At 42.2% G+C, this 15,911-nt stretch overlaps 1 protein-coding gene across 2 annotated transcripts in view; it reads right to left on the reverse strand.

Moving 5' to 3' along the window:
• Nucleotides 1-15,911, reverse strand: part of igsf21a (immunoglobin superfamily, member 21a) — a 212,215-nt gene that overhangs the window by 138,568 nt on the left and 57,736 nt on the right. For both annotated transcript variants that reach the window (XM_079341977.1, XM_079341976.1), the window contains exon 2: nucleotides 2,066-2,178. In XM_079341977.1, coding sequence (XP_079198103.1) covers nucleotides 2,066-2,178 — 113 coding nt within the window. The remainder of the gene's footprint in view (nucleotides 1-2,065; nucleotides 2,179-15,911) is intronic.

The following is a 15,911-nucleotide window of genomic DNA, read 5'->3' on the forward strand; positions in this document are numbered from 1 at the left end:
TCAGCTCCAGCTATGTCACCACAGTGGGAACACAATAAAAGCCAGATACAGTGGAATTTGGGCTCTTGCCTCTTTTTATACATCATACATGCGGCGAGAAGTGCACATCCCAGAACTATGTGCTGAACACTTGTTGTTTTAGAAACACTTTTAAGGACCAGCATGAATGCAGATCCTGGTGAACCCCCCCGAAGGCTAGATTGATAACATTTCAGGCTCTACAATTTGTCTGCAACACATTATGAATCACAGCCAGGCAACTTCAGCGACAGCTTGGTGAAGAGACAGACCATTTCTTACAAAGCAACTATGCCCATCTGTCAAGAATAAAAACACTTTTTACTGGGGAAAAAAAAATAAAAATAAAAAGGTCAGGCGAGGTAGAGACAGAGGCCGCAGTGACTGCTTCCATATTCCAGAGCTCACCATTGTCTCTGTCTGTGAAACAACAGCATCAGGTGAACACTAAGATATGTTTTTAAAATCGATTTCTTCTTTGACACAACATTTTAAAACGTGCCAGTTTTGTGGTATATTAAACTTCATCTTGAACAGAGAACGTTGTTGTTGTGTTTTTTCTCCTTCAACAGCAACCTAATTATTGGCGGCACGTAGAAAGTGGAGTGCACCAACTGGGATTTTAATAACTGTTGAGACACCAGCTGTGAACTATTAAGACATGATGGTGATGACCAGCGGATTGAGAAATCAAAATCCCAAGCAACAGCCAGCGATGCTTCCCGTACAGCTGCTCCAAATAATGATCGCTCGTTTTCTCACAATTGCAGTCTGACAAAACATCTTCTCACAATACGGGAATCCTAAAGTACACCATATTGGCTTTTCAACTCCTCACAAGCAAAATGACCAGAAATAAAAAAAAAAATGGATGCCTCACACAGCTAGCGCCTGACATGTCGAAGGATGAGGGAACTTTTCTTACTGGAGCCTGTTACAAAAAGACCTAAAAGGCTAAACTCCATATTTAGAGAAGTAGAGGTGGAGCCAGTTCAGGAGTGTGTTGAACCTCCATCTGCCTTAAAAACAGCAAGAGGAAAACTTGATGATGACTTTAATTTACAGCTCGCGCTTTGATTGACCGCTGTCTATGACGTGACGCTGCCTTTTTTTAGGACAATAAGACACAAGCCTTTATTTATTTTCAAACAACAGTTAATCACAGCAACGATGTGAAAGACGATAAAAGGGTAACTTTACACCAGAGAGAATATTTAACTGTGTCCATAATAAGGGTTTCAATGAACATGTTCAATTACAAATCACTTAGGTGATCTTGCTTTGTGAAAGGTTTATGGCAGCTCGCTGCACTGTGAGGGGGGGGGGGGGGGGGGGGGGGGGGGCAGACACTCAAACCCGAATGACTCCCGCTGCTTTGTCGTCAGCATATGAACGTCTATGAATGGAATTAGTTCCTTCTGATGGACTCTTTCTTACAGCAGCCTCTCTGATCACTGTGTGAATGTGTAGGCGTGAGCTGCGGTGTAAAAGCACTTTGATTGGTCCTAACTTTCCAAGCTCAAGTCCATTTGTGATTTACCTTATTGTGGATTCATTGTATCCCAGAATGCATTAGTGCATGTCCACAGGATCCTGTTTGTGCACGAGTATGTTTCAGCCTATGTGTGTTGCATGTTCAACAGAGTGTAAACACCTAATTTACCATCAGGGGGTCAATACTGCAAACATGTATTTATTATACAATGTGCTGCTTTATTTTGTGAAGATGACTGATCCCCAGTCGATGTTAAGCTGCACGATTGTTTGTCGTGCAAAAGCTATGATGTTGTTAGTGTAGTCCACGTTCATACTTATGGTCTGTCCCCTATGAGGCACGCACACACACACGCTACGAGCTAGCTAGCAGTTACAGTAAGTCACAGTATCGTGCTCAAACATAGTCACCATCAGAATTCTTGGCTGCAGGAGACGCCAACAATATAGAGAAAAGCACTTTGGCTGTAGCTTCCCATCCCCATGCAGCATCCGCTCCAGATGTTTCATCTCAAGTGTAATGGCGTTGACAGCATAAAGAGGTTTAACTTACCCTGTACCAAACGATCTCTCGAAGCCTTCCGTCAGTTTTGAAGTTACACTTGAGAGTTACAGTCTCGCCCACGACAACTGGAGGCAGGGGCTCTATGGTTACTGTCAAATATCCTGAAACAACACAGAAAGGAAATTAATGTTATTGCATCTTACACCAGGAAAAAAAAAAAGCACTTCTCCTCAACAGGATTTTTTCTTTTTGTCTTGCTTGCATGAATGTTAGACAACAGTAATGAAGCAGTCATGAATTTAGAGTATCTGAATCCTTTTAAAAAGCTTAAGGTTGCCTGAGTCAACACTCACTTTTGGGAAATTGCTGTGATTCATTCTCATGCAATTACACAACAAGCTCCCCTCCCACGGGGGGTCAGGTGTCTCACTAAACAGAGCTGCAGTCGCTCGAGCATTCATTTCTCTGTGACCTTGTGATGTTTCTTCATCTGGATCAGACATGAAAACAAACAAACTGGACCAAGCGTTAACATTTCCTAACGTACCTATTAACATTTTATACATATCAAACCAAACAAAAACTCCGTCTGCACACATACACACATCATGGTCTCTCAAATTAAATTACCGCAAAGCAGAAGTTATCCATGAGCTCTTTTTCCCCTGCCCAATCTGTTCAAGCTTATTGATCGTCCTGTAGGTTCTTTGGTCCTGAATAAATATGCTCAGTCATTAAGAATCTGCTGCAGACGCGACAACATTTGACCGTGCGTCACACTTTGAGTGGAAATGAAGAACAAACGAGCAGTTTCAAAATAAAACAAAAAGAGAGCTGTGTGTTGAGGATGGAAACTTTTTTGGGTTTTTTTAAGGATGCTATCTGGGTTGCTGTTTAACGAGTACAGTTAATTATCGGCGTGGACTGTCAGAGAGAAGAGACGGCTAATTGTCACCGTGCAGTTTATTGCCTTGAGCTTCCCCCAAACAATCAAAAGTTCTGCAGAAGCGATTGACTTAAAGCTCCTGTTTGTGTTTTAGATTTAGTTATTGACAAAAGTGAAATGAAGAGGGATGCATCTTAATGAGCTACCAAAGCAAACCAGAGCATTAGCATTAACATTTCTTAATAGATATTTTCGGAGCCTGAAGCTACTGCTGCTGAGTAGGAGTTAGACAAAGTTGTGTGTTAGGCTGCAGAAACAAGCTTTTATGTGTACACTTCTCATGGCAAAGATTCACAATAAGTGACACTTTTGACCTCAACAATAAATAACTCCCAACTCCCAGACGGAGGCCATGAGGCTGAAACGCGTTGGCGTTTTTCCACTCCTTTTCCTCTCCTTTCCACCTTAACCCCTCCCACACAAGTCCACCTGTAACCGCTTCAGAGATCACTCAACCACCAAACAGAAGTAAGCCGGTTTACTGTTGTTTTTTTTTCTGGTATATTTCCCCACTACAGCATTACCCGACACACAGTGAACACGCCGGCTTCCTTTGATAGGCTTTTGTTGTTGTTAAAAACACACAACTTTTACATGTAGAGGTTAAGACAAACAGGTTTACCATTTGTGTAAAAAAAAAAAAAAAGCCAATGGAACCTGCAGTTCCTGGAGTGTCCACATGGGGCTGGATGCATAAGTCCCCAAATCAAACACACACACACACACACACACACACACACACAGACACACACACACACACACACACACACACACACACTCATGTTAAAATGTCAGTTTTTTACAACAGAAATGAATGTGTTTACTGCCTGGTTCAAAACATAAATGTGGTCTGAATAGTTTATTTATTGGCACACAGTAGGGGAAGGATTTTTTTTTTTTTTTTTTTTTAGCTCAACAGCTTTGATGAAATCAAGGCAGAGAACTTTTAAATATTCTGACTGATGTATGGGGTGTTGTAGCTGCTTGTGAGGACCTCTCCTACCTCAGATCCTTCCCTCTAAGTGTTTTCACCCTTACAATTTGATATTTGCATGAGGAGCGAGTGTGTGAACACAAACAGCTGAATTTTTCACTTTCACTATCATCAGGAGTTTCTTCTGCCAGCCCGTTTTATAGTGGACTATGTTGCTTCGTGCCTCTTCTGCATCATGTCTTTGGACAGCCACCATACTGTACACCCCCTGGAGGATTTCACAAGTGCATACATGCTTTTTGACTGTTACGAGATTGACAGTGAGTTGGTTTGAGACATCATCACCAAAAAGGTAACATCCACTAATGGTCATCTTCAGAAACCAACGGTTGACATAATTGAGGTGACGTCCACGTAATATAAAGTCTCTGGATAGAAAGTACTTCTTTGTCTACGTTGGGTGGCAAAATTGGCGAAGTGACTTTTGCACTTCGCCAATGAGAAGTCCTGAGAGGATGTATGTTTATGTTTGAAGGCTTCTTTAAATAAAAGGCCCACACTGATTAAAACAACCCATATCTACAAATGAAGCACAGGCCAATAAAAAAAAAATAATAATTTAAAAAAGTGTAAAATGCACAGGCAAACTTTGCAGAGATAAAGTTAGACAAAGAGTTTAAAGAGAAGTTCGGCTTTTCAAAGAAAAAGAAAAAAAACTGGAGAGTCTGATGGAGTCGTGACCTTGCTGAATGATACCTCATCTTCGTCCTTTTGCACAGCCATCCACACACATAATGCATGCACACACCTGCAGGTAGACTTCCATTAAGGTGAAACGCACAACAGTGCAGCGCATCAGCATAGAAATGAGATCAAATCTCTCCAATGAAAATAGACGGATACAAAGGCAATTACCAGGTGATAATGACCTGGGAGTAAAAAAAAAAAAAAAACAGAGATGCATCCAAAAAGTGGAGGAAGGAAATTCAATGAAGACAGTGAGGTAATGCATTCCAAAGTGTGGGGGAGTCAATGTGGTTTCTAAAAATACATTTAGTTAAATCTCTGTAAAATGAACCTGGTTTACATATGAGTGGAAAGAACATCTTTTTATGTTGCTACGGCGCAGGCCGTTCTGCGTGGGCCGACTTCCACTGACAGACAGCAGCCCTCTGCCCGACTTAATGGCGGTTTCAACACATTCGGCATTTAATGAGGGAATTGTATCTTGTAAAACAGATGGATATGACGGTAGAAATATAAAACAGAGTAAAATGGGACCTCGTGACCAATAATTATGTTCGTAAAAGAACATAAAACGCTGTGAGGGCGTGAGGCTCTTGCAGAACTCTGCAGGTGATTACAGCAAAGAAAGAAAGTGTGGAGATAAAGAGAGAAGTGACCTCAGTCTGACACAATGTAATGAAGATCTCATTACGGTTTAATGGTAAATATCTGAGAGGCCTGCGTGTGCTTTATTGTTTTTTTTTTTTTCTCAAAATCATAAAAAGGGACTTTCAAGACCTTTACAGTAAAGTTTTCCGAGCTACGAAAAACAAAACATGCTGAGAAAACAGCAGCGTGCACATCCACCGTTATGTAATCTATTTTAAGTTTCTGAAATCCAAAACAGTGCCTCTTCAACCCGCATGCTGAGTCTGCTTATGATTCCAAAGTTTGTTTTTTTTTACTGTCAGTGCAACTTAACAAATGTATTTCTTCTTATTGATTGGAGCAGTGTGGGCACACAGTGTTGGAGGACTATGACAAGAGGAGTGTGGGTTAGAAATACAGATTTCTGTTTGGTTTTTTTTCTCTCTTTTTGTTCTTCACAAGGCGGCACAGAATGTTAACATGCAGCATGTACAGTTTGAGTGGAGCGAACACTTTCGTGGCTCAGACTATCTTTGTACGCAAACTCATTTATAAGCTTATTTATATCAGACAACTTACTGCAAAAGAAGAGTTTGAGTTTCACGCCGACGCTCCGACCTCATGACACCTCGCCCTTTTATTTTGCATGTCTGAAGAGCGACAGGATGACTCGTTGACCCCCCCCCCCCCCCCCCCCCCACACACACACACACACACACACACACACACACACACACACACACACACACACACACACACACACACACACACACACACACACACACACACACACACACACACACACACACACACACACACACACACACACACACACACACACACACACACACACACACACACACAGTTGGAGCCTACAGGTGGATGCTGGGGCGCTGATGGGACTGAGTAAGAGTGAAGTGCTGCTGCAGGTCAGAGCAAGGCGACGCATGAGTAGAGGGAGAGACCTGAAGTCTTGCAGCTGAAATAGACGGCTAATTGGAAGGAGGTGTTGTCAGGTTATTGTGGATAATGACGCATGTCAAGTGAGACGTCGGTGCAGCTTGAGCTGTCTGTCTGAATGAACTCGCAGGCGTCGCCTCATTAACTTTAATTTATTTAATGGAAAAAATATGAGATTCTTTGATTTCTTTTTTTACTATTCATGGCAGCAGCAGTACTTGAGTCTGTCAGGACTTGGGTTGGGGACTGGAGGGTCGCCGTTCAGTATGGACCGAGTGTGGAATCGGTCTGGTTTCACTGTCCATGTCCCCTCGAGGAAGACGCAGAACCTCATTGTGCTGCTCATGTGTGCAGCCGTGCAATTCTCTGGCACAATCAAATAGGTGTGAGGTGGAAACTCCCCGGCGTTTTTTCACCGCAGGAATTCAGCCTTTCTCACCTTGAAAACACATCAAGCAATGGCCGCATTGGTAGACACAGATCGCCTTGTCTCTCGTGTCAGTGCACCTAGATATTCTTATTAAAGAACCTTAATTTAATCAGCAGGCTGAAGAGATCTTCTCTCTAGAGTCAAACTGAATGGATAAACCTTTTCCGGAGGCTGCATGTCATTAAGACAGAGCTGCAGCTCTTAAAGAAAATCCTCACCACTTACTTTGAAGCCACCAGAGGAGCAGGCTGGCCTTGTAAATGTCTCTGTGTGAGTTCGGCGGGGAGGTGGTGGAAATGCAGATTACAGCGGAGAAAAAGTCGACTGGGTCATCTGTAGAACATAATGTTACTCTCTCTCTCTCTCTCTCTCTCTCTCTCACACACACCGGAGGATACGCGCGTGCTTTGCTTTAGGCGACAGGACATGTTCAGGTAGGAAATGTTCCTTCCCCAGTGCAAGGCTTGCCATCCAAACGGCTCTCACTGTAAAATGTGACACTCGGAAATAAATCAGCACAATAAAACAAAACCGGGGACAAATTATTCAGACAATATAAACACTGTGCACGACGCTGGGTGGTCTTGCAGGGATTAATTGTGAACAATTCATTGCTTATGTGGCACCGAGGAAAATAAAGCACAGGCGATGACAGAGAAAATGCTCCAGAGCGTGCAGGGAGAATGAGGAATTTTTAAAAGAGCAAATTACATGGGTTACGCACTCATGCCAAGGAAAGTTCACATTTCAAATAATCCCCGACAAGAAACTGGAGCAGTTGCAGGCTGCACATACTAAAGCATGAGGGCATAATTCGCAGGAAATTCAATATTCACGGACCGCAATCCAAATGACTTCATAAATTAGACACATTTTATTTGCCAATTCTCCGTTTAAAGTGTTCCAAACAGAGGAAATATCTCCTGTTTTTTTTTTTTCTCGATGGCCTTGTGAAAACACAGCTAATACGGGCTGTGATAGGACAAAAACCTCCGGTGTTAATTCAACTCTGAACGGAAAAATCAAACAATGTGCGAGCGCTCATCCCATCAGAGATAATTCAACACTCGTGGTCGGAGAGACAGCTGCCCCCCCTGCCCGTGCAGAGAAGCCCAATCAGCTCTGAGCGGACACACAAGTCTCCAATCAACCCGAGTCAACTCCACACTGAACTCAAATCAACACTGACTCCTCTGTGCAGAATTTCAAACAACGTGGCGGCTTATTAGTTTCTCTAACCAATAGAGATGGAAACATCTGGCCCAATTCTTCGGCTATTTATCACAGTTTGTCACATTCGTATGAATTCAGAAAATCAATTAAAAGAAAAACTGTTTATTTTAAGACCTTTAATTTGCAAGTTCCTGTAAAAAAAATATTTATATATATTTATTTAATAATTAAACAATTAGGTCTGAGTTGATTTAATAACCAGCTTTGTTCAATGTTTGACTGTGATAAGCCATCATCAGAGTCTCAAGCCCATTACAGCGGCTATGACATGACATGTTATGTTACTGACGTTTGCTGCTGATGCAGGTCGCATCATGAACTCTACAAGTCCAGCAGGCTCACTGGTTTCTACAAGAAGCTTTCCCAACACTGCTGGTTTCCAGCCCAGGTCCGATCTGAGCTGCTGCCGCCCTGCAGACGGACAAAGCCCACACTAAATGAACAGTCGTTTCTTATTGTTTCATTGTCATCGGGCTGATTTTACAGTGACACAATCCTTCCTACAGTGTGATTCACCATCAATGTACCATAAATTTTAACAGCTATGTGTTCACCAAGAGTTTGTTTTTCTTCCTGAGGGTCTTTTTCAGTCGTTTTAAGTGAGGAACGAGTGTTTGAAGCAGCAGGCAGCCGCTCGGAGAAAAGGTTAGCACCCGATATCCTTTTTGTCTCAGTGTACTGTCTTGGAAAAGTTGCTGTCCTTTTCCAAATGTAGGATATTCCCTGTATTTTTGCCGCCTTCAGATGGTGTCCTATACCAACATCCCGTTTGCTCCGTGTGTGGTTAAAAACAAAGCCACTCTCAAATAAAAAAAACCTCCAGTAAAAAGAAAGAGAGCGTTGTTGGTCAGAGAGCGGCTGCCGTCAACAGACTGTTGTCAGGATGGAAATTCTGTTTTTTGTTTTTTTTCTCAGCGCACGTTTCATGCAAGCGCTCCCAAGAGCACAGCCGGCGCTTTCCTGCTCTTAAAAAGATGCCTGGTGAACTCTAGGCCAAAGTAGACTCATTTTAACGGAGGTAATCTCACACACTACTTTCACTCAAAGAAATCACATTTAAAATGAATAAACACTGACAGCAGACCGCCTAGTGGTTATGTTGCACGCCTCATGTACAGACACTACGGGTTTTATTCCGACCTCTGCCCATTGCTGCACGTCACCGCCCTCTCTCTCCTCCCTGCATCTCCTGTCTCTCTCCAGCTGTCCTGTCTAATAAAGGCAAAATGCCCCAAAAACATCTTTAAACATAAAAGTTTAAAACAATAGATTGGGTCAAATAATGTACTTTTCTAGGAAGCACTAATCAGCAGTATCAGAAGCTGATAACGGCTCAGATTTACTTGCTTTTGAACCACACATATGCGTAGACAACCTGATGAAACAAACGCTAACATACCTTTTTTTTTTTTTTTACTGACATTTAAACATTATTTACAATAAGAAAAAAGGCTAAATGTGGTTTCTTCAAGAGCCTACAAATATAAAGGAGAGAGAAGTCATGTGCGTCATATACACAATGCCTTACACAGTACATATCAAAAGACAGATAAAGACAGCAGACAGGGGCAAACAAAGATTACAACACAGATTACAAAAAGGCAGCGTCAAACTGCAATGAGGGCGGCAAAGAAAAGACTTCCCCCCATATATCCCACAGCTGCATCTTTCTGCTATTGTTGTAGCGCCTCTCTGTTGTCTCTGTTGTTGTTACTTCTGGTCTCAACACCATTTAATCAATACACTGCCCCTAGTGGTTACATGAATTATGGCTATATTGCATCTCGCAGATTATTTCTAAAGGCCTCGCACAACCAATGCTCCAAATCATCCGCTATGCTGATGTCACATGTTCACAAGTACGGGTAGTTAAAAGCAGGTTTACTAATTAGCTGGGTCATTAAAGTGGTTATAAACGTGCTGCATCAACATGTCAGAGTTTATTTAGAATAACTTACAGCCTGAATGTTATACCTTCCTTTATGTTGAGACTTCATAAAAGATGAAAATGTCAATGCTTTTCTATTACACATCTGTGTTTGTATGGATTGTTTGACTGTGGTGGTGAAATTTCCCTTTGGATTAATTAAAAGAGTAGTCAATAAATTATACAGCAGTGTTTGGTTTGTTTTGTTATTTTGGCTACGTTATGTAAATCAGAGTGCGACTGCTTTAAGTTGTTTGAATTCAAGATGTGTGTTTTGTTTGAATATATTACACTTTGAGCCTTTCCAAGAAAAGAAAAAAAATGACCCCGAGTGTCAGGCTGGATATCTCCAGTAAGCTCTAACAAGTTATGTCTGGCACTGCCAACACCTGCGCTTCAGCTGAGCTTAAGCTCAACAGACAGAGAGACTTACATTCTGTTTTCATGCTAGCGCTGCACAATATCGATCCCTTTCGGTGCCACAAGCTCTGCATCCGAAGGAAGCCCCGAGTTTATTTATATAGTCCTCACAGCCACCTACCCGTGAGCTTTTTTTCCTGCATGAGTCAGACTCTCTGCCAGGCCAGCTTTACCTCGAAATCACACACTCCCAAACACAGCTGTGATCGCACATCTCGAGTACAACTTACAGAGCACAAACCCGCTCCAATTACCGAGAGGAGAGAAAAAAAAAAAAAAAAAAACACACACAAACATGGATGACGTTTTTAATTGTTGTTGATCAAACAGAAAATGCTCAGCACAATCAAAGACAACAGGAGTTTGTCGAAAAGGACGTTATTTAAGAGAATGTGAGGGTAAGACAGCAGAAAATCTTTGAAATGAACCCACTCGTCTTGAAACTACATATCCACTTGGCTGTGAAGCCGCATCCTTGGATATCGCTGTTAAGTGCACATAAGCAAGTGTGGAGTGGCTGGAGAGTGCTCGGCATTTAATTGGCTCATATTAGCCGGTTGTGGAGGCAGACGAGGCCTCCGGCTTGTCTTAATCCATCAGAGGCGCTGTTGGAACAACATCTAATGAGGACTGCAAACTACGCTTTCTCCCATTAATAACAGCAATTTGCCAAGATGCAACGAGAAAACAAAACACAGCCAATGACAGACCGGCCCAAAAATGTGCCCGTTATTGCGCTCTGTTGATTTATGGCTGTGGCCTACCTTCGCTTGGATGTCACCGAATCTAAATGCATGAGAGAAACGGAAGGCAGAGTTCCTCAGAGCTCCTCTCAGAGAAAACAAAAAGATCATTTATTTGCTGGAGGTAATACATGTTAAAGCATTATCTCGACAAAAAAAGAGTTAAAGTGAGAAAAAAAGTGACGCAAGTTTAAAGATGTACTGACATGAATTATGCAATCTGATTAATTAAATTAGAGGCTGTGATTAATCCCGATGAACCAACTTCTTAAATAAAAAAAACCTGGGACATTTTAAAATACTGGAAATGTTTTACATTGAAATACATTGAAAAGTTGCAACACAGCCTAAATATTTGATTTTGGATTTTTTTACTTAAACAGATAGGTCAGCCAATCAGATTTCAAGTGGGGAAGTTGGACCAAGCGGCAACGTCCAGGCTTGAAAAGTGAAGCCAATGCAGAAGTACAAATGTACTTATGAATAATTGTGTTGTTTTTAGCTTTTAAACAAGGAGGCGATGTTGTTGGTGCAGATAAAGATATACATGGTTTTGTAAATGTTATTTATTTTTCTACTAAAAAAAAACACATTTTTCTTGTCCTGACAGAGCGAAACTTCGGTGCTGACGGAAAGCAACGTGCACGGACCATGAGGAAATTGGCGGGAACAGAATCTTTTTTTTAATGCAACATTTGTACCAAGTCCACCGCAGGATCAAAGTCCAGTATTAATGACACACGTGTTGATCAATAACTCGGCTAATGACTGCACTGCTAAAACGCAGGTATCTGATTTGAAGGCGGGGGTGTGAGACAGGCGTACGATGGATGTGCCGTTAAAGAGCCACACATCAACGCCTGACATGTTTGTGCAGCGCTAACCTCTTCATTTGTAATCTCTGCATTTCATAAATGTTCTGCAGGTCCCCACGGAGAAATGTGAAAGTGCACAGCCTTAGGCAAACACGCACATAGATTATGTAAATGAAACACATTTAATATCTTATTCACATTATTCTCCAAAAAAAAAAATAAAAAATCCCTAAATGAGGAACTTAGTGGCTATTAAAGCTCTTAAAGGGCAAAATGGAAATCGTAGAGGTACCTTAACTGCCTCGTCCTGCAATATCTTTGAGAATGAATAAAAGTTATGAAATAAAGATAATTGGGATAAAAAATGGCCCATTTACTGTCCCAATCACCAGGTGTGAAAAATTGTATGAAGACTGTAACAAAAGCAGATACTGTCAGGGCTTCTTTGTTCTCGCTCTACGTCTCAAAACCAGCCGAGAACGAGACAGACTTATTATAGTGAAGCACTGGAGCACAGCCAAATGAACGTGTTTCATGTGTTTCTTCATAAATGACCTTTAAAACATGAAATGATCTCAAAAGACGCCGCTTCATTTCTGAACAGACGAAATCTATACTACCTTTTTGTGATGAACAATAACTGCCTACAGATGGGTTGAATGAAGGACACAATCAGCGCGCCGCTGTCGTTAAAAGAAAGACGGACCGTGCGCCACACTCGACTGTGAGCCGTAATATGCATCTTTTTTATGCCTGCGTCTGAGCTGGTTTCTTTTTCTTTTCTTTTTTTGTAAACAGGTGTGCCAGTCCCAGGAGCTGATTGGCCCATCAATTTCCCGCTCCTAATTATACACTGTGGACAGAGGTGCTGCTAATCAACAAGCAAGGCAGCCAACTGCTTAGAGCCCAGACTGAAAATATTTAAAAACACAACAGAGGCTTCAAAATGAACAAAAATTTGCAATGACAGTCGGTAACCTCCCTGAGGGGGCCCCCTTAGTTATAGTCATTGAAAGTCGCTGAGGGCAAACAACGAGGTGTAATCTGTGTGGTAGTAACTGAAATAATGTCCATGCTAGTTTCACAGCATCGTTTACCGGGTAGGAATACTTGAACGCTGGATGGAGGGGCCGCCTGTGGATTTTATCGAAAACATCAAAACCAGAATAAAAACCCATCATCTGTCATCATTTAGTCTTTTCATGGCCTGAGCAATAAAATCATTTTTCAACATGTTAGACTTGGCTTTTTTGGTGATTTGTGTCTCCTGTCAAATCCAAGTCCATTTACCATGTTATCGTTGTTTCCCCAAATTGGGATAAATATCAGTTTTACGAAGAAAACTCTCCCCATCCTCTCAGTTTGGTTAACATGTTGCTGCTACGCTGAGATGTGGCCATGTGGCATCTCAGGCGGTCGGAGCTTTACAGGCGGAGAGCTCGGAGGGAAGGCACACAGCCATTTGTTTGACAGCTTGTGTTGCCTTATTGCTCTCTGTTGTGAAGCAGTGTCTACCTGTGCTGCAGCAGCCGCACATCTCACAAATGTCAGGGTGTCATGACCGCAAAATGACGGCCCCAAACCACCAAAACAAGGCCTTCAATTTACCTTGAACTATCCCAAGACTATTTGATGTATATATACTCTTACAGTAGATTTCATCATTCATAAAATCAACCTTTTTTTTTGCTCTGTCCAGGATAGGTTAGGCTGTGAACTTCCATATTTGTTGTGCACAAAGAATTCAGCAGCTCTAATTAGATTAAAGGTGTAAAAAAAAAAAAAAAATCAATATTATCACTGTGTCACCTTCAACAAACTCACATTGTGACAGCCTCCGTGGATGAATGCACCTCGTGGTGACGAATGTTCACCAAAGTCAACGGGGCTCAGGTAGTGATTTGTTACTGTACGTGCAGGCTGAGCTCAGGGAGCGTCACCACCGAGCGAGAGTCTGGATGACTGCTTGTTGATTTATTCCAGCCAAGAACACAATCTGCGCCTGTGGAGAAGGACTCCTTTTGTCAACAGAAAGCTGATGCCTTTTTCAATCAGAGTGATTTACCGTTTAATGACAAGCCTCAGCTTTAAGAGTGCCGTCAGTGCTGGTCCGTCTGTAATCCGACTCCCTCACACGTCGCGATCACGAGGAGCCCCATCAGTGGTTCCTGTATCTGTGAGGAGCCTTAGGCTGCTGGGATTTCAATGTCAGTGTAAGAGAGGAGCTGGAGAGGAAGAGGACATGCAGCTAGCCTGCCCACATGGAGTTTATCAGAGGCGGTGGTGTGCGTGTCGTTGGATGGCCCACGAGAAGCAATGAATCTCGGATCCGTCTGTTCCTCTCCATCTTCATTGTCCCTCTCTTTGATTTCCTTCCTCTGGAACTACAGAATAGAATTGAGCCTGTTCTTGTTTCCATGTCCCTAACGTCACTTGTACATCCTGTTTCATGCTCAGGTTTTTAACTCTGCCTGGTTTTAAATGTCTGACTCTTAACTATTGTTTTTATGGTACTGTAGCACTTTGAGATTTTCTTTTACATTGCAGGTGTGTTATGAATAAAAAGTATTATTATTATTATTATGCATGGCAGCTGTGGTCATCACAGTGGGCGGTCTTGGTTCAAGTCTGACCTGTGGCTCCTCACCTGCATGTTGGTCCTTATTACCATTTCTCTCGCTCATATGTGACTCTTCACATATTTTTGTTTTGAGCGTCCAATGATGGCATGAAAAGTCCAGAAATAAATCCTCCTCTGACCCGTGTGTTTATATCTCAAGGAGGGAAAAAAAAACAACACTCAGATTCACATATGGACTCCTTTCCACTTCACACATGAATGAGTTAAATTACATGACAAGCTTTTATCCCACCCTTTCTCCAAACCATAAAACACACTGTTGGGGAATACAAGGTTAAAGCTACGGAGCAGCAACATAAGGCTTCCATGATAAGACACACGATGCCCACTGCTGTAGCATGAAAGGGGCCTCCGGGGACTCCCCATAACCAGACCTTCCACGGCCGCACCATCAGGAAAAATGTCACACGAACACAGAGACACACGGTCCTCTCCTGGCGGATCATCCAACCGGGAGCTTTGTGTGTGCAGGGATAAATGTGCCCTTTGCTTGTGTGATTCCTCCAGAGATATGTGCAGCATAATGTAATCAGTGTGGGGAGTTTAGCATGCATTTTGTTCATTCACTTTCTCTTGTGACAAACAGGAATAAATATATTTAACTTAAAAAAAAAAAGCGAGTGTGCTCTCGGTGCTGAACACTTGGCAGGGATGCTGCACGGTCTGCAGAGCTCTGCATTTTCTCACTGAGCAAAGACTGCAACAGGCAGATTTGATGGCGTGACAAAATGTGAAAACTTCAGGAGATGCCAGCAAAGGCACTTAAACGTGAAACTCACCGAGTGACAGGTTTGATCTTTTTTTTTTTTTTAAGTTTAGTGGATGAATAGTGCGTGGAAAAAAGGCAGAATCAGGACTTCGACACGACAGCCGACTGAAAGTATCTTCACACGATGTACAATGAGATCTGACACGTACAGACTCAAGAACAAACTCTGCCAGTGTGAGCTCAAAACTCATCGACACTCACAGTTACATTACGCAGATTTAGCTGTGGAAAAAGGGCCACTCACAACTGGAACTTGGATTGAGGCGTACAAAACCAATGATGCTGCAAATGGCACTGAAGTGGTGCTGCACTCCGCTAGCAATCTCCCTCTCCATTAAAAAGACATATCTGCAAAATGTTAATAGAGTATATCTAACCTTATGACACTTCAGTAGGATAAAATACACTTTTAGTTCAAGAGAGACGAACCTACTTCACTCCCACAGGCTAAATATAGAACTTCTGCCTTCCAGCTTCATTACTGCAGCTGGAAATGATTCGCTATCATTGTTCTGTGTCTGCCGATCTCAATTATTTACGGAGAAATCAACCAATTTTAAACTCAGAGGAGCCGTGTCGCCAACTTTTGGAAACAGCTGCACTCTTCCAAAAAAAAAAAAAAAAAACCTTGCATGTGCAAGTATCTGAAAGATGTTATTTGGTGAAGGACTGAAAATGTGCTTGGGCACGATAAGAAGTTAA

Source organism: Symphodus melops (genome assembly GCF_947650265.1).
Source record: "Symphodus melops genome assembly, chromosome: 4".
Classification (NCBI taxonomy): Eukaryota; Metazoa; Chordata; class Actinopteri; order Labriformes; family Labridae; genus Symphodus; species Symphodus melops.